This window comes from Euleptes europaea, chromosome 1 (genome assembly GCF_029931775.1).
Source record: "Euleptes europaea isolate rEulEur1 chromosome 1, rEulEur1.hap1, whole genome shotgun sequence".
Lineage (NCBI taxonomy): Eukaryota > Metazoa > Chordata > Lepidosauria > Squamata > Sphaerodactylidae > Euleptes > Euleptes europaea.
Window position 1 is genome coordinate 36,955,453 of NC_079312.1, and position 19,879 is coordinate 36,975,331.

The 19,879-nt window shown below is 43.1% G+C and overlaps 1 protein-coding gene across 2 annotated transcripts in view; it reads right to left on the reverse strand.

Annotated features, from left to right (window-relative positions):
• ADAMTS9 (ADAM metallopeptidase with thrombospondin type 1 motif 9) overlaps positions 1 to 19,879 on the reverse strand; it is a 171,528-nt gene that overhangs the window by 141,052 nt on the left and 10,597 nt on the right. For both annotated transcript variants that reach the window (XM_056860504.1, XM_056860496.1), the window contains exon 4: positions 146 to 435. In XM_056860504.1, coding sequence (XP_056716482.1) covers positions 146 to 435 — 290 coding nt within the window. The remainder of the gene's footprint in view (positions 1 to 145; positions 436 to 19,879) is intronic.

Below are 19,879 nucleotides of genomic sequence, written 5' to 3' on the forward strand. Positions count from 1 at the left end.
CACAATTTAGTATTTGATCTTTTGAAGTATGTCGCTTATACTTGATTAGATGTAATACACGGGGATATCCCCGTGTACTAATGAAACAATTTTCAGACAAGGTAGGGAGATCTTTTCCCTTGTCAGTTCTGATTTTAATACTCACTATTGACATCAACGTCAAAATGTAGTGTTGTAGATTTGCTCCATGGTAAGCAACCATTCGGCTGTCTGCCACAACCATAACCTCCACAAATCGGGGATAGGAGAGGAATCGCTTGGTTCTTCGGTGACCATTTTCCCCCCTTGTGTTACCAGTCCTGTTGTTGCTGGATGCAGGAAACTGCTGTAAGGCTATACTATGTTTCAACACTTCTACATCAGATAATATGCTAGTTGGGGGCCGCTGTCTTGTCCCGCTTTTCCTCTTGAACTTTCTGTGATTTTTTACATGCCCTACATAATAGAAAAATAGACAATAATAAATCTGTAAACGGTACCTTAATAAAGCAATGTTTCCTACTCAAAACCAGATGTCCGCTATGGACAGGGAGCCCATACCTAAGGCAGCTTTCCCATTCACTTAAGAGGTAGGATCGGTTCCAAACCCAAATCTTTGTAGACCAGCAAGCTCTGTATCTACTTAGAGTGTCCACAAAGAACTGGTGGGCTGTAGCCAGTAGCTTCATGTACTGTAAATAGAGGATGTGCCATGATCTCCCACCCTCCCCAGAACAGAAAATGCATAGAACAATTCTTGAGAATATCGCCTTTCACTTCTAAAAAAGCAACTTTCTAGCCCTTGTGATTGAAAAACACATGCAATGTCTACTGCAATTTCAGAGGAAAAGAATAAAATGAGTGTGAAGTGACACACAGCTAATTTTGCAAAATACAAGTGCAAAAACTGAAGAACAGATTATCCAATTTACCGGTAGTTAAAATTGAGAATGATATGAAATTATGGAAACCTGTAATTCGTACAAGTCGCCAAATCCAGTTTCTCCTGGTACATTTCTGAGCGACCTTGGTGTACAATTTCCCCACCACCAACACACACACACATTAAGCACAGAGAGCTTCCTCTAGCCAGCAATGGGACCAAGATATGTTCCAGGTATTAGACAAGCCAGAAAGGTGTCATGCCATTTTTTCATGTCTCAATAAACCATAAGTACGAAAGGTTGCATTTCTAAAATGGCAAGAAATTGTCACAAATATGTCCTTTTGTAATGTGTTAACTGACCCAAGTCTGAGGGTAAAACCAGACGATACACTAGATGATTCATGCACAGATCTTCCTTGGTAAATAGCAAGTGCAGGTGGGCCCTGATGGGGGCTATGGCATGGAAAATGGAGGCAGTCAAAATTGCTATCTAAATTGCAGCAAATTCCATGCTGGCTATAATTAGACGAGGAATAGAGAATAAAACTGCTGATATCATACTGCCCTTGTACAAATCTATGGTGAGACCACACTTGGAATACTGTGTACAGTTCTGGTCATCACACCTGAAAAAGGATATTACAGAGCTTGAGACGGTGCAGAAAAGAGCAACCAAAATGATTAGGGGACTAGAGCAACTGTCCTATGGGAAGCGGTTAAGACGCTTAGGGCTGTTTAGCTTGGAAAGAAGGCGGCTGAGGGGAGACATGATAGAGGTCTATAAAATTATGCATGGTTTGGAGAGAGTGGACAGGGAGAAGCTTTTCTCCCTCTCCCATAATACTAGAACACGGGGTCATCTGCTAAAGCTGGAGGGTGAGAGATTCAAAACAAATAAAAGGAAGTATTTTTTCACACAACACATAGTTAAATTGTGGAACTCCCTGACCCAGGATGTGGTGATGGCTGCCAACTTGGAAGGCTTAAATGGGGGACTGGACTTGTTCCTGGAGGAGAGGGGTATTCATGGCTACTAGTAAAAATGTAGAGTAGTCATGATGCATGCCTGTTCTCTCCAGGATCAGAGGAGCATGGCTCTTATATTAAGGTGCTGTGGAACATAGATATTACTGCTGCAGTTGTCTTGTTTGTGGGCTTCCTAGAGGCACGTGGTTGGACACTGTGTGAACAGACTGCTGGACTTGATGGACCTTGGTCTGATCCAGCAGGGCCTTTCTTATGTTCTTATGTTCTAAATGCCAAGGATTATTATTACTAACAGATATATGTTTCAGATTCAGAACTGGCTAGTCCCACTTTAGAAAGATCAGTGGCCACTCCCCAGCTCTTCTCTCCATTGGTTTTCAAAAGATATTTCCATGGGCTCAGCTGATGTAGCTTGGGCCTTTCTTCTACACTAGTTTAATCTATGGTGTCTGTCACAATGATGGTCTACCAGCTTCACAAAGTGCTATTTAAATTAAAAAATGCAGATTCTAGAACTGGGGTCTGCAGTCTAGGGATCAAGAAAATGAACTCTTTAAGGTATATTGGAGACAAAGATCTTTAAGGGACTAAAGAGCTTCTTAGAGATGCTTTTCAGAAAGGGAAATTGTAGAGGTGAATAGTTTCCAGTAATCCAAGTGCAAACCATGTGCAGATTTATACCAGTTCATTAAAACCATCATACAGCTGCTCCTGTATATATTTACAATTTGTTGTGAGACCTCGTGTGTGCCACTTTCTAATAAAGGACTCATAAGACAACAACCAGGACCTAGGTAGCAGAAACTTTGTGCCTGATTAGTAGGGTTGCCAGCTCCAGGTTTGGAAATACCTGGAGATTTTGGGTGAGGAGCCTGGGAAGGCCAGGGTTTGGGGAGAGGAAGGACCTCAGCAGAGTACAATGCCATAGAGTCCATCCTCCAAAGCAGCCATTTTCTCCAGGGGACCTGATATCTATTGCCTGGAGATCAGCTGTAATAGCAGGAGATCTCCAGGTACCACCTAGAGGTTGGCAACCCTACTGATTGTCAACTTTTCAATTATCAATAACATCAATCTGTATATTTAACAATATGCAAATAGCCTTTCTTATGTTGGCTCTTTCTGATCACTTGATTGGAATTTAGAAATAATTGACTGCATAATTATGGAAGTTTGCAGACTCCTATCCTAGAATGCAAGCTTAGTGGCAGGACAATCAGTTACAAAGTTCTAGTGCTATAATAGGTCATGGATGGTTATATTATATGTTTCCAACAGGTATTGCCTTTAACATATATGCTTCCAATATGCATTGTCTATATGATAACATACCTAAAGTTTATGAGCCAAATCTATTATTGGTTACACTGCAAATACTCAATGTACCTTGCATTTAACACAAAAATGTTTACAAGACCAATCTATCAATCTAGACACAGAAAACAATTTCTACCTAACTATAGCACCTTACCATAACAGCAAAATCCATTACAAAATAGTTTGATCCAGAAGACTTTGACAACAACACAGTTGCATTTAAAATACACACATTTTTCCCTTAGAGCTTTTATTACTCAGTGCTATAGAAACCTTAAAGGTCATCTTATTGTACAGCTGTTGGTGGAGGGAGTTTCACTTTTGGTATTCAACAAGACAAAACACAATAGAATGCGTAAAATATTTTGCAGGCCTATAGAAAGGTTGGATGGCATGTAAGGGGAAAAAATCCCTCAAAAAACCTGTGTATGGAAACAGCATAATGTTATGGAATTTAGGCCAAAATTCACACATGATGCTTGAGTTCCATGAGTGGAATTCCAGATGTACATGTGTCTTTTTCCCTGCCAAGTTGTAAAACACTGTGGGAATGCAATTTTCAATTCGGTAAACAGAATAAAAATAATAATGGGGAAGACCCTTCTCCAGGGTCACTACTGCCCCAATTCATACTGCATCCCCACCTCTACCCATGGCAGGTTTTGAGGGCAATATTACATGCCGGGAATTCAAATCAAAGAAATCTAGCATCATGTATTATTTATTTGTTTGAACAAAGCATCATGAAAGAACCGATCTACCAACTTCAAGGATATTAATGTAGAGGTCCGATAAAAGCATTTTTCAAACGGAAAATATTGCATATAACTGTGTGTCGATTAACAGCTTGGAAAACCAATGATTGACAGGAATCTAACAGTGCAATGCTAATCAGGGTTACATCCTTTTCAGTCCACTAGAGTAAATGGACTCAGAAGAGTGCAATGCCGCTTATGATAGCCGTTTGGTGTTGTGAATCAATGAGTCTGCACACATGGTCAAGGATTCTACAAGTAAACGCATGCTGTTTCACATGTGATCTATGTGTCAAGAAAAACAGTTATAATGCATGTATGACCCCAAAAACTGACTTATGTGCTGTTAGGTTATATAGAGCTGTAAGAAATGGGTAATCTTTATTCTATTTCCGATTTGCAGATGAAGTCCTCTGAATGAGGACTTTATCTGACTGAATGAGGACTTTATCTGACCAATGTGACTTTAGTTTGACTAATGCTACCAAAGATGAAAGTGCGAAGTTTAGGCACATCTTTTAATTCTTTCCACTGACAGGAAATATAACAACACTTGACAACTATATAAACACATAAATGTTTAATCAAAAGTATTTATATAAGCCTAGCTATTAAGCAGGTGCTTTATTTATTTATTTTATGTTTTAGTTTTAAATATGGTTTTTGAGAGGGGGTTTCCATTGCACGATATAAGCCACTTTGACATTTCTGAAGTCAAAGCAAACACTTCCCCTAGCCTCTTGAGGCTAGAATGTCACATTTTATTTCTTTTCTGTGAGAGGACACCTGTGGAAGAGTAAAGTAGGTATGGGGCAGAATTATGTGTAGTCAGGTTTGCTCTTAAGACACAGCATTTCAGATTAATTCAGCAACCCATCTGATTAAGAACGAAAATGGTTACATGGAAATACCAAAAAAAGGAATTTCAGGGCACCGACGTAATATGGCATAAGCTTTTGTGGACAAGAGTACCCAGCTTGCTGGGGGTAAAGGGAAGATGACCAGGGAAGGCACTGGCAAACCACCCTGTAAAACAAAAGTCTGCCTAGTAAACGTCAGGATGTGATGTCGCCCCTTGGGTCAGGAATGACCCGGTGCTTGCACAGGGGACCTTCACCTTTACCTTTTTTGTGGACAAGAACTCACCATACCAGATCTGATGAAGGGGACTCTAGTCCACATAAGCTTATGTTTATTTTTCTTTTTTATGCCAATGTATAGGAAATCTAATAGTTGGATCTCCATTTCCCTCTACCTAACATTCTGTCCAATAAAAGAGATAAGCTGAAAGGCAAGGAGTACAACAATTCTGTTTCTATCATCTCCTTTTGTTGGTACCTCCAATGACATTATATGCTGAACTCAATTGCCACTTCTCTGAACAATGGAATGGAGGAACAGACTTGCTTCTTACTAAACAATTGGGCAGAATATTTCGTATACTCTCTCCGGTCTTGGGACCTACAAAGGATGGAAACTTGCTTCTTCATTTAAACCAAAACTTTGGGCCAAACTAGACATGATGACATCCTCCTGGTTGCCACAAGAATGGTGCCAAAATTTTAAAATCATTTTTAAAAGCTGCAATGGCCCAATCCTGATTGGGTCCACAGCATGGTGGGCTGAAGTGTTCTTGTCCCCTCCCCCACGCACCTTGCCACATGTGGAAATGGCTGCAACCCCCTCCATGGCTGTTTGAGGAATTGAAAAGTTGCAGGGGGGGTGGGGAATAAGAGTGCCTTGCTGTGGGCTAAATCAGGATCGGGCCCTCACACCATTTTTAAGTGACTTTAAAATGTCGGTGGTGTCCTCATAGTGGCCATGATGACACCACCACTTCTAGTTTGGCCCTTAGGAATCTGTCAGCTAATATGCAAGTGGCAAGACTTGATTATAATCCCTTGACCCCACAAATATTGGATTGGATTGAAAGGTACTGTTCTACTGGCAAGAGCAGAAAAGCTCTTGGTGGAGAACGGCAGAGCAAGTTACATCAGTTCTCACTCCTTCTTGTGAGGGTCTCCTGATCCTAAGAGATGCTGCAGGAGGAGAGATGTAGAGTCCCATTCCATGAGATTTGCTCTCCTCATGATACTGTAGACACAACTCAATGATATGTGAAACTCAGAAACTGAATGAGAATGATTTTTTTTTTTAATGTTGGTCACTCGAAGCTTACTAATTCCCAACATTAACTATTAAGTGCAGCACATGACAATGAGAGAAAGTCCAGTTCAGGTTCATAAAGATGGAAAAAAGTAAGTTTCTATAGCCACTTGGGAGTCAGCCTGGCTGAGGCTAAAGGCAGTAACTAGGTAGTTAATTATTTCACAGACCTTTGCTAAATTCATCAAATGTTAACCCATATTCCTTCAGGCTATATGCTGAAAATGAAGATTTTACTGATTGGTACAACCCCAGATGATGTTGACATTATGTTAATGGACAACAAACTGGTTTTCCTTGCTAGACAGCACGTTTTACCACAACTCTGGAGGTACTAGGCAGCAGCATGGTTCTTGCACATAGCTATATATCTCCATAATTGTCAGTGGATGCCACCTGAACGAAAAAGATGCCAGAATTCTGTCAGAAAGGTTGCTTTTCCTCCTGTTTTAACAGTAACCACTAAGGGGGAAACTTTGCAAGATCTAATATCTCACAACAATGTGAGTAGGATGTGAACTTAAGTTACTGGAAGTATACAGACATACAGGAGACATCAGATCTGCCACTGCAACCCACTGAATGTCACCATTATTTGAGAAGAAACAAGAACAAAATAAAACAGAATCGGAGAATGCTGATGCAGCTCCTTAGTCTCTGTAGCTGTTACCAACATTAGCAATAGGTTAGAGCACACTGCCCACTTAACTGTTCTGGTATCTTCCAAGGCACCCAGGAACTGTCATTTTGTGAGTATTCTTTGACTCCTCTGTGACAAATCGCTGATTGTCTTTCAAGGGTGATTCACACATTCAGTATTTATAGGGTGGCAAAATAATGAGCAATTCACACTTCTGTTTGTTCATTTCTAGTGGGTGGGAAGCTCAAAACTCCAGAATCTCATGTGCAGTTTATGATTGTGAGTAGTGACCATGAAGGGATTTTTCCACATAATATTATCAGGGAAAAAATCAAAGCCCCTTAAAATGACAAATCAGTGTTCTTTGTGGGACAGCCTTTAGACTGGATTAAATTTGTAGTAGAGACATTCCATTAGCTGAAAGAAACCGCAGCTGGTTATTGCATTCCCCAACATTTGCTAGGAAGTGAAAATTTTAATTATGGAATCCTTTTCCTGTGATCATGACTAAAAGAGGGTGTCATTGAGATGTCTTAAAGGAGCAAGACTGTAGTTATACATCTTCCTTTCTTATATAAAGGTTTTCCAACCTACTCTTAGAAATCAACAAAAAAGATTGTTCCCATCTACCAAGGCCTTTCAATATGTTAGACAAAATCATCAATAACTCACCCATCTGATGGGCTGCAGCATTTAAGCTTCCTAGCAACAGTCATATTGACATTACAGGTAACATGAGTGACCCTTGAGCCTAAAAGATGGGATTGCCAACTGTCTTTCAATGGACATGCCTTAACTGTGTGCATGTGTGTATGTAACCTGCCGTCAAGTCATAGCTGATTTATGGCAACCCAATAAGGTTTTCAAGGCAAGAGACTAACAGAGGTGGTTTGCCACTGCCTTAACAGTAAGCTGAGATTTATTTATTTAATTTATATCCCGCCCCTCCCCAACAATGGTCAGGCTCGGGGCGGCTCGCATCCTGCATAGTGACAATATATACTGCAGTCAATTCATATTAAAACAGCAGCAAAAATATAACATTAATACACAGCAGCTCTATTAAAAACTTTTGTAAAATCTGAAAAATTGCATATTACATTAATCCATAGACGCCATTGAGCGTAAAGATATCCAGTTAGTGAGGAAGGAAAGGCGAGGTGGGCAGGTGGGTGCAGAGATGGAACAATCATACTAATACACATTTACAGATGGTGCGAATAATGCAGGGAGGCCAGTTATGATGGAACTGTTGTTGTCTTCAACCATAGGCCTGGCAGAACATCTCCGTCTTACAAGCCCTGCGGAACCGAGCGAGATCCCGCAGGGCCTGGGTCTCATTTGACAGAGAGTTCCACCAGGCCGGGGCCAGAGCTGAAAAGGTTGAAGATGGCCAGGCCCTGGCTGAGGACAGTCGGATACTTCTTGGGCCAAGGACCACTAACAAGTTGTTACTAGATGAGTGTAAAGCTCTCTGAGGGGTGCATTGGGAGAGCCGGTCCCACAGGTACAATGGTCCCAGCCCGTTTAAGACTTTTGAAGGTTAATACCAAAACCATGCAGTATTCAATTTGGAGCCAGTGCAGCTGGCGGAGCACTGGTTGAATGTGTGCTCTCCACGGGGGTCCCTGTAAGGATTCTTGCCACTGCATTCTGGACGAGTTGAAGTTTCCAGAGCTGTCTTAAGGGCAGCCCTGACATGAATCTTTCCACATCGTTCACCTCCGTACTAGGGGAGGGGGGCTTTATTTACTCCATTCTGTACAAAAGAGTAGTGTTTATTGTTTATTTCGTAAATGTATATGATGAATCTCCAGAGACCTGCTCAAATCACAGATAAAAGCAAACCACTATTAAAAACAAACCATTTTTTTAAAAGCAAGCCAGGGCACTAAAACGGCATAAAAATATATCGAGCAGCCTAAAAAAAACTCCATAAAACAGTCCCCACACAAGAGGCAGACCATAAAACAACTGAAAAATAATAATAATAAAAGCCTTTAATTAAAAGCTCAGATAAAAAAGAAATGTTTTTGCCTGGCACCTAAAAGACAGTAAGATATGCACCAGGCCAGCCTCCACGGGCAGAGAAAGCATTAGATGCGGTGCCATCACTGAAAAGCCCTGTCCAGAGTAACTGGCCTGGACAGTACGGGAGGAGGCAGTTCTTTCGGTGCCCTGACCCTAAGTTGTTCAGGGCCTTAAAGGTAAGAACAAGCACTTTGAATTGCATCTGGAAACAGATAGGTAGCCAGTGCAGATCTCTCAGTGCACAGGTGATATGACCCCTGCATCCATCCAGCCACCGAAAATAGGCAGCTACATTGTGGACCAGCTGAAGTTTCCAGTTTTCAAAGGCAACCCCCCCTCCCCAGTTAAAAGCCCAGAAGCTGGCCCCATACCAGAAACCAGGAGTCCTGTATGAAAGTAGAGTTTCACTTCCTTGCCCTGGTAACGCTTTAAGATATGAGACATTTATCTCCTGCCTCTCAACAAAGTCTGAGGCAGCTCATAAACTAATAATAATAAAATAAGACTCGGCCACATGGTCCAAGTCTTTTTTTATCTGCAGTAGGGCAAAATTAGAGTCCTGTTGGAAACAGGAGGTGGGGAAGTGCAAGAGAAAGCTCAGACACAAAAGAGGGGCAGGTTTAATAATTTGTAGGAATGGGTATTTCATCGGGTGCTGTGCAGCTTGTCATGCATGAGTGGGTGGGGGGGAGAGATAGCTGCCAAAGCTCCCTTTTCTACTATTCTTTATTGTTCCTCCTTCACAGAAGTGACCTTAAGGATGTATGAGAGTGGTTGAGGCTGCTGAGTGGCAACTCGCTAGCCGAAAAGGTAGCTGAAAGGAGGCGTGAAAGAGGAGAAGGAATGATAATTACCCCCTTTCCCTTATATTCAATTCTAAAGTTCTCTGGGATGACAAGGAAGTTACTGGCATCATGGAATGCAACTTTTAAAATCCTGGCTCTTTCCTTAGGGCGGAACTAGTCTTAAAGCTCCCATAACAACAAAGGTGTCTTTTCAGTTCAGCTTATCTCTAAATGCACCCATTATAAATAGTCTCAAGGATTTCAAAAGACCTTTTGATTTAAAGCTAATGAGAATGGCAAAGGCTGAAGATAGTGGAAACCAAAGATCTATTGCCATTGCCTTTAAAACCCGCACACACAAGCCTGCAGCACAGGCTGCAGTAACCCAAGCTCCCCCATTCTGCTAATGTGTTTTGCCCTTGATTTTATGGGGCCACCTCTAGGAAGGGTCCCATTTCCATGCCCAGTCAAGTGCACAGCCCACAAAAGGGGGCAAGCCTGCCCTACGCTTTCTGCAAAGGGGGCTCTGAAACAGAAAACGTTTCACAAAAGGCGAGGCTGCAAAGAAGGGAAAACGTGCCAGCCTTTTCTCTTTGTCCTTCAAGGTGGCTTAAAAAACACACAACCCTGCTCTTATTGCCCACAATCCAGCGAGGGTGTGTCCGTGTGAAGGAAATGGTGACAGGCACAACTGAAGTATTTTTAATCACAAACTAGCAAAATACAGTGATTGCTGCTGTCAGGTTTCGCAAAGTAGTGTTTTTTTTTTAAAGGATCAATGTACATTTACAGCCTATTCCTGAAATCACGGCGTGCGGAGTCGGCGGGGAAGAGGTGCAGTGGCGCCTCTTCCTAAGCCGATTCGCGCACGCCGTAAAACAAAAAAAGAAGCCATTTTGTGGCCTTTTTTTGTTTTACCGGGGCTAAAAGCCCCATTGAAAACAGCTCAAAAGCAAGCGCAGCACCGCTGTTCCCGGCGCTGGCATATCCGGCCAAACCAGGATAAGAAGCCGCATAACCGGCGGCTCCTCCCCCCAGCCTGCCCCCAGAACGCCCCCCTGCGCCGGTGCGGCCTCTCTACGCCGTGGCCTGCGCCACGGAGAGGCTGTGCCGGCGGAGGGGCGAGGCACGGTCCCGAGGCGCTCGGCCGCCGGCGGGACTGGCTTCCACGCCAGCGTAAGTGCATGTCATCACCGTTTTACATGCACTTACGCTGGCGGCAGGGTCACGACGCCTCCTAAGAGGTTTCGGGGGGCCCTTTCAGGAATGGGCTGTTAGCTTATAGAAACAATGGATGTTCACTTAATCGTCCCTGTGGTTGGGAGAATGAAATGCAGCTGTGGTCTTTTCGTGTAAAGGCTCTGGGATGAATTCCCTTCTCAGTTACGTTACTTGAAACAGTTCAAGCTCCCTAGAGGCCAGCCAGAGAGTCAGCCCTAAGAATCAACCAGAATCCAGCAGTCTGAAGGACCAATGGGGGGTGTGTGTCTAAAATTGTTATTTTTTAAAACAGACCTTTTTTTTAAAAGGTTACTGTGTCAAGGGTATCCCTATTCTCTTGTTGTTGTTCTAGCTGTAAATTCTGCTCAGTTCCGGGCTCAGTTTTACTGAGGTTCCACACTACGTGAAATTATTCAAGCCACATTTTGATTGACCCCTCCATATTAAGAATTCGATTTTGGTAATTGAATGTTTTACGTCTGAAGGACTGCTGTGTGATCCTTTCAAGCTGGTGCGTCTCAAAGAGTTTTGATGTTCGTGGAAGTGAAGAAAGAAAGGATCTCAGACAAAGCCTCAGCTTTTCTGTCACCTCCGTTTCACCTTATCAGTCACCGCTGGGAGGGAGGGAAAGACTTCGGTGTCAGATCCTATATATTCTCCCACAGGCTGGCCGCCATGCTGAGAACAATTTCAATCTCTTGCCACCACAGTGAGAATTGGAGGAAGTCCTTTTATTCCCGGTTACAACCCTTTTAGCTCTTCCTCGAGGAGGCAATGCCTCTGATCCACCCTCCTCCTTGTAAATGAGAGGAGTAATGTTAGGTCACTGGAGCGGCTGGCCTTTTGTGAACACTTAACCTCTCTCTGAAAGAGCTATGGCACACTGGGGTTTCAAGCCCTCACATCTATTCTCTTGCAATCCCTGCTCTGATGTAGCTGTTTTAAAAGGCAAGATAAGCACAAGCAGGCGGCATCCTACCAAGAGCGGCAGAGTCAGCCTTAGCCAACTACATTTACTCCTCATTCCAACCTATGAGAAAATAACTTCTTATCAGCTGCTGCAGCCAGATACAGACCTCGCTGCAATACCAAACAAAGGTCAAAGGAAAAAAATGGTGTGGAGGAAAAAAGGGAGCAACCTGTATTGCCCATTTTTAAAAAGCATAAAAGGTGAAGCCAGGAAGGAAAATGAGTAAGCGTAAGGAAAAGTCAACTGATAAGAAAACAGAAGTTTAAAATCATTCATGACATTGAGAAGGAAATACCAGAAGCCGCTAATTAAAAATACAGAGATTGAATGCAGTGAACCAGCATGGGAGAATTAAGGGCTAGAAAACTGAAGCAAGCCAAGACTACAAGCTGCATTCAGTTTTATGAAGATGATGAGAGCTAACTAGTCATGAGGCAATCTAACTAGTCATTGATGGTCTTCTCTGGCTTCCAGCACCACAGAACTTGATATTACATTGAATCAAATTTTCTGCTGGGTGCTATGGCAGCCAGGCTGACATGTCAAAACTGCAGATTTCTGAACACATGTCAGATCCCAAACATGCAATACTAGGGCCAACCAAAATATCAGAAAACTATGTCCAACGCAAGATGGTGCTGCCGTAAGCTCTGAATGCTGGGAACAATGGGACTGTGCAGTTTTAGTACATAAAACATGCCAAGTTTCAGCCCAGGTCTCTGCAAGATCAGGACTTGAACATAGGATATTCTACATACAAAGAACATGCACTTCATTGAAATTTGGTCCCTTACCGCATTAAAAGCAATGGTGAAAAAAATACCGCTATGGTAGTTCCTAAGGTGGGGAAGAGATTTCCTTTGTAACCCATCTACTTTTTCTACTATTTGTTTAAACTTTAAAAGGATAAGGGACGCTCACAGCCATCCTACCCTGAGGGTAAGCACAGCTTCTAAAACAAAATCTGCACACCTGTCAAAAAGCCAAGAGATATCTGTATCTCCTCATCCTCCCTCACAACATCATTCTCATCTGCTGCTACTCCTGCTCTGTTCTCTCTAATTCCTGAGATTTTGAGGGGGGCCCCCACATCTTCACTATCTCTATCAGGGTCAAAGTGGACGAGAGGGGCATTCACGAGCTGGCCCTGCCATTCTAGAGGGGACACCTGGCCATTTTAGAGTGAGTTCCCACTGGGGAACTCCCTTTAAATGTGTCACAGGGGCCTAATTCTGATCAGGACCAACACAGTGTGGGGAAGGGACCTACACTGGAGGGGCATTATTTGTCCACATGCCCCTGGCACCATTTTGGGGTCGAAAAGCAGTGCAGAGGGGAAATAGGATCCCTTCCTCTCCCTCCACCATGCCATTTTATAACTTGTATAAAAGCAGCTTTGCTTCCAGGATTTGAGACTTGATAACAGTATTCTGGATATTTATTACTGCTGAGGTTTTATTTGGAATTGTGTTCAGTTCTTGGCAGGGCTAAGCCAAGTGTCCACGTGTTTCAATTTTCATCTCAAAACTGGTATGTTGGACAAAGAGAAAAGTCTTTCATCGAAGAAGTATGCAAATTATGCAAACATTGTAACTGTTTTGCTGCTTTTTGGTCCAAGGCCTGGATGCAAAGGACTGCTTAGAGAGCGCTGTGCAGGAAGCCTCGAAGGGCTGTTTATTCAGACTGCAGGCAGCTGTGTGATCCCCGAACTTGCCCAGAGGGCCCATGATGAGGGAAGCTCCCAAGTTTTGAAACCAAGGCAGCCTGTCCACACAGACCAAACTCAGGAAAGCCCCATTGATTCAAATGAGGAAAAACGCTGCACGGACAGCAATCCCATGCATGTTTATCTGGGAGAAAGCCCTTGGGAACACAATGGGGCTTCTTCTGAATGAACATGCATAGGATTGCACTAATATTAATTTTTATAATTAGAAGAATTGGTTTTTATACCCCAGTGTTCTCTACCTTGAAGGAGTCTCAAAGCAGCTTACAATCACCTTCCCTTCCCCTCCCCACAACAGACACTTGTGAGGTAGGTGGGGCTGAGGGAGTTCTGAGAGAACTGTGACCAGCCCAAGGTCTTCCCACAGGCTTCATGTGTAGGAGTGGGAAAACCACCCCAGTTCATGATTAGAGTCTGCCGCTCATGTGGAGGAACGAGGAATCAAACCTGCTCTTAACCACTACACCACTTTTGCTCTCTTTATAGGCTTATAGAATTATATACTTATAGCATAGTGTACGTGGTGGGAGTCAGTCTGCTGTGGTGGTTAAGAGTGTTGGAGTAGGATCTGGGAGATGCAGATTCAAACCCCCACGGTGTCAGGGAAGCTTGCTGGGTGACCTTTGGGCCAGGCACATGTTCTCAGCCTAACCGACTTCAAGAAGATCTCCAACAGAAGGGGGGGGGGGAGGAAATGTTCACCTACTGCAGATGCCATAAAAAACAGTAGTTCTAAATTACAGGGAAGGTTAACTATTATGTACTTCTTCCTAATAGTTATTGATGTACCTGTTATGAAACTTTCCAGTCTGCCTGATGAGCACATCTACTCCAGTGGCTACTGTTGTATGAGTCCCATGGGTTAGTTTTAACTTACGGATTGTTTTTAAGTGTCTCTTATTTGCTGTAAGTCCAATAGATGTTAATCTTGTAGGGTGGTATGGTGTGGCTGAAACTCTTGTGTAGCTAGTATTCAGAGCACACAGTCTTTGAGAATGAAGCTGGGGAAAGCATCAGTGTGTGCTAGATTTCAGGCCCACTGCATTCTAGAAGACCACGGGATATATAATTACAGCAGGCATTACCTACCATAAATTAGAAAGGCAAGGATAAAACTAACCATATCAGGTAAAAGGCAGGTTTCCCCAACCCTCCAAGGAATACACTTGGAAGATAAGTACCAGCTCTGGGGAATGATGATGTACACAACAATTGGTACACATTGTGAGAAAGTAGGTTTTGAAAAGAGCATCCTGTATTTCACAACATTATGACTCTGCAACAAATCTAACCTCCACTCTTCCAAAGTGTTCCCTTGAAACTATTCCCCATGTCCTATTATTCCATAACCATTGAGCAGAACCTTTCATTCCCTTTCTCATCACCATTCTTGAATCTTCCCTTTCCCAGCTCCGGGAAACACAGCTCCTAAACTCTGCAGTGAGCAATTTCCCCTCTTTATTAAAGATTATTTTAAGCACTCAGTCCCCTCCTTCTTCCTCATGCCTCCTCCACTTCCCTGCCCATATCCCCTCCCCACAATAACTGGAAGTGTTGAGATCAAATTCTATTTCAAGCTATAGTTGAAAAGCTATACAACAGGGATGCAGAAGCGAAAGAACACTAAAGTTGTTGCTGGTGTGCGCCTGTGAGTACCGGCTGCAGCTTTTTCCAGCCCAGCAAACCACGATCGCGTAAAGCACATAGCCCTTCAAAGTGAGCTTTTGTGAGTCAGCTCACCTCAGATATTGAAATAAATGTTTTAAGGTGCTACTGGATGTATGCTTCATTTTGGGAACACACATTAAAACTGCCATAGTGTTATTTAATCAGCATAACCGTTACCTTTGTGGCAATTAAGCTGGTCTTTATCTGCCAAGTTTCTGACCTATTGTGTGATTCAAAGGGAGGAAATCATGGTTTATAGCCCTCATGACTTTTAAGTGCACCTTAGAATATTACAGGATTTTAAAAGACTATATCCATGAATAATTTCACTTTTGTTCTAAAATAAAAGTTCTCTTACTAATTATTGCGGGGGAGGGGGAGGCTTGAACAACCAATGCCTTTAATTACTCAAATTTCAAATGACGTTTTTTAAAAGTATGCTCCATTTTATATACAATCCGATGAACTCTCTTCGTGGTTCTGATGCCACAACCCTATGCACACTTACCTGGGAGTAAGCCTACTGAACACAGTGAAAATCACTACCAAGTAAACATGAATAGGATTGGACTGGGATAGCCTTTTGGAGGACATCTTTCTCCACCAAAGGAAGAATCTTTAGAAGAAGGGAGTCACAGGAATCGACCCACTGTGCTCTGTTTACATATCTGCACAGTCTTACCAAAGCAGCTTCTTCTGCAACTACAGTTCCCCACCCATGGTTTCACTCACACCCATAAGCAGTCATCACCTTTTTTCTCTTAACATTGAAGCTGTTTTAGAAAGGATTACCGAACACAAGGTGAGCAACGCAAGACAGTTCAACAACCAAGCAAGAAAAAGAAATTGCTAAAAGCATCTTCTTTCCAGAATCGCAACCCTAGCTGCATTACTCTGAAGAGAGCCAGCGTGGTGTAGTGGTTAAGGGCAGTGGTTTGGAGCGGTGGGCTCTGATCTGTAGAACCGGGTTTGATTCCCCACTCCTCCACATGAGCAGCAGAGGCTAATCCGGAAAACTGGATTGGTTTCCCCACTCCTACACATGAAGCCAGCTGGGTGACCTTGGGCTAGTCACACTCTCTCAGCCCCACCTACCTCATAGGGTGTCTGTTGTGGGAAGGAGAGGGGAAGGTGATTGTAAACCAGTGTGATTCTCCCTTAAGTGGTGGAGAAAGTCAGCATATAAAAAACAACTCTTTTTCTTCTTCGAGGAGTAACGGCAAAGCTGTGGCAGTAATTTTTTATGTGTATTTTATCTGCGCAGCATTGTCTTACCTTTTACAAAAAAAGTTAGTGCAGAACATCAGGGGAGTGTGTTAACTTTTCAAGTGGCTTACAATCTACAACCTCCTTCATAAACCCATTTTCAATTAGAAATGAACAATCTGGCCTCTGAAGCAGCAGCAGAACCGCATGCAACTGCAAAGCACACAGCTAATAAAGGAGCTAGATTGGAGTCCAGTAGCACCTTAGAGGCCAACAAGATTTTTAGGGTATAGTTTTTGTGAGTCAAAGCTCCCTTCATCAGGTTTGACCCTCAAAAGTTTAAACCCAAAGATCTTGTTGGCTTCTAGGCGCTACTGGACTCCAATCTAGCTCTTCTACCGCAGACCAACACGTCTACCCTCCCAAAGAAATGAAACATTTTTTAGGATCAGTGCACAAATGCTGTGCTACACCAATAAAATATAATAAAAATTACAAGTGCTAAACTAGGATCACCACTCAACCAGCAAGTTATCTTTTAACTGACTTCCAAAATCAAATATAAAGCCAGAAGCAGAGCAAGGTGGCTGGTGCAAATGGCGCAGATTATCACACCTGTTGTGCACATCTAGCCACTGCTGCACAGATTGGCAATTAAACTGGAGAATATCCATGCCTCTTTCAGTCAGCTGAGTACCTGCTGGCCCCCGGATCTCAGGCTACTTTTTCCAGTCAATGCTAACCTGGACTGGAAGACAGAATGGCAAGATTCTACTGCAGATTAGGACCATCTTCAAATGGAGAAGAGACACATTTCCTTCAGAAAGGAAATGTACTTGTCACATTCTCAGGAGCACCTACCTTGGAGTTTAATTAAAAAAACAAAAACTTTGTTACCCTCAGGTGAAATGAATTCTGTACACAGTCAGAGGCACTAAGTCCAAGGCCACCAGAATTTGTGAACAACTAAGTCGGCTACCATATGCGCTAACTGCATGCCGCATGAGACTACAGTTATAACGCTTGGTTGTTGTGTTATACCAAAAGACTAAATAATATATAAAAAAAGTACAGTGTATGTGTGTTTATTTGCTGTTGCTCCCCTCCCCTTTTTCGTGGAGCCGTTCGCCCGTGGGACCACAAGGCAAAAGCCTTTGGTCAATTCAAATAGGCAAAAAGCCTTCCAAGAAAGCAGCGAAAACTTGAGTACAGGATTGATAACGTGGGGGTCTTCAATCAACCCTATCAATCCTGGACTCAAGCTTTCACTGCTTTCTTGGAAGGCTTTTTGCCTATTTGAATTGACAAAAGGTTTTTGCCTTATGAACTGTATTTATATTGCTTGATGACTTGTTGTGTTGATATTTATACCAGGTGTTGATATTTGGTCTTCATACCATGTAGGTGTATGTACATATGTTGGTATATGTTTGTCCTATTTTGTCACATCACTTTTTGTAATATAGCACTACTTGTTAGCAACTTGTTTTTGGGTACTGTTTTTCTTCTCTAGTAACTAACTCAGTTAAAGCTTTAAGAGACCCAGTAACATGTAAGCAATCCCTTGCCCCAGCAATTCTGTGAAAGTCAACCAATGTATCCAGCTGGAATACAACCACCAAGCTTCTCATTTCTAATGAATTTATTTCTTTTTCTCTGGTTGGCTGGTGACTGTGACTAATGAAGTCAGTATGCACAAAGGACGACAGCAAACTACGTTCCAGCAAGGTCAGGAAGTTTGACAGCAGCCTCTGTTCCTTCCCTCATCTATTTGGGCAAGTTGCTCACTAAAGTGGAAGAGGCGAGGGCAGGAAAAAAAAGATTAGTAGGACTGCACACTGAATAGAGTACAGTGAGGGGGGAAAGTATTTGATCCCCTGCTAAATTTGCCCATTTGCCCTCTAACGAAGAAATGACCAGTCCATAATTTTAATGGTAGGTTTATTGTAGCTGTGAGAGACAGAATAACAGGAAAACACCCAGAAACCCAGAAGACAAAAGTCAGAGTTTGATGTGCATTATAATGAGTGAAATAAGTATTTGATCCCCTATCAACCAGCCGGGTTAGGGTTAGGGTTCTGCTGTCAACAGAAGCAATCAATCCATCAGATTCCAAACTAGCCACCATGACCAAGACCAAAGAGCTGTCCAAGGATGTCAGGGACAAGATTGTACACCTGCACAAGGCTGGACTGGGCTACAAGACTATTGCCAAGCAGCTTGGTGAGAAGGTGACAACCGTAACCCTAACTGTCAACCTCCCTCGGTCTGGGGCTCCATGCAAGATCTCATCTCATGGAGTTGCAATGATCATGAGAACGGTGATGAAGCAGCCCAGAACTACATGGGGGGAACTTGTCAATGATCACAGGGCAGCTGGGACCATAGTCACCATGAAAACAGTTGGTAACACACTACGCCGTGAAGGACTGAGATCTTGCAGAGCCCGCAAGGTCCCCTTGCTCAAGACAGCACATGTACAGGCCCGTCTGCAGTTTGCCAATGCACATCTGAATGACCCAGAGGAGAACTGGGTGAAAGTGTTGTGGTCAGATGAGACCAAAATCGAGCTCTTTGGCATCAACTCAACTTGCCATGTTTGGAGGAGGAGGAATGCTGCCTACGACCCCAAGAACACCATCCCCACTGTCCAACATGGAGGGGGACATATTATGCTTTGGGGGTGTTTTTCTGCTAAGGGGACAGGACACCTTCACCGCATCAATTGGACGATGGACGGAACCATATATCGTCAAATCTTGGGTGAGCACCTCCTTCCCTCAGCCAGGGCATTGAAAATGGGTCGAGGATGGGTATTCCAGCATGACAATGACCCAAAACACACGGCCAAGGCAACAAAGGAGTGGCTCAAGAAGAAGCACATTAAGGTCCTGGAGTGGCCTAGCCAGTCTCCAGACCTTAATCCCATCGGAAATCTGTGGAGGGAGCTGAAGGTTCGAGTAGCTACACATCAGCCTCGAAATCTTACTGACTTGGAGAGGACCAGCAAAGAGGAGTGGGACAAAATACCTCCTGAGATGTGTGCAAACCTGGTAGCCACCTGCAAGAAACGTCTGACCTCTGTAATTGCCAACAAGGGTTTTGCCACCAAGTACTAAGTCATCTTTTGCAAAGGGATCAAATACTTATTTCACTCATTATAATGCAAATCAATCTCTGACTTTTGTCTTCTGGGTTTCTGGGGGTTTTCCTGTTGTTATTCTATCTCTCACAGCTACAATAAACCTACCATCAAAATTATGGACTGGTCATTTCTTCGTCAGAGGGCAAATTCAGCAGGGGATCAAATACTTTTTTTCCCCTCACTGTATGTTGCTCTTACATCTCAAAGGCAGTCCTCGTCAACACAAGATACACTTAATCACTGCAGAGTCCAACGATAACGCAAAGTTCCTTTCAAAAAGAGGCACTCAAGACATTTCCCTAGTGAATGTTAAATCAATTAAAAAGAAATCTGATGAGCTGCGGCAGCCCTCTTCTAAACCCATTGACTTAATGGTCTTCAAAGGGTGTACCATTTA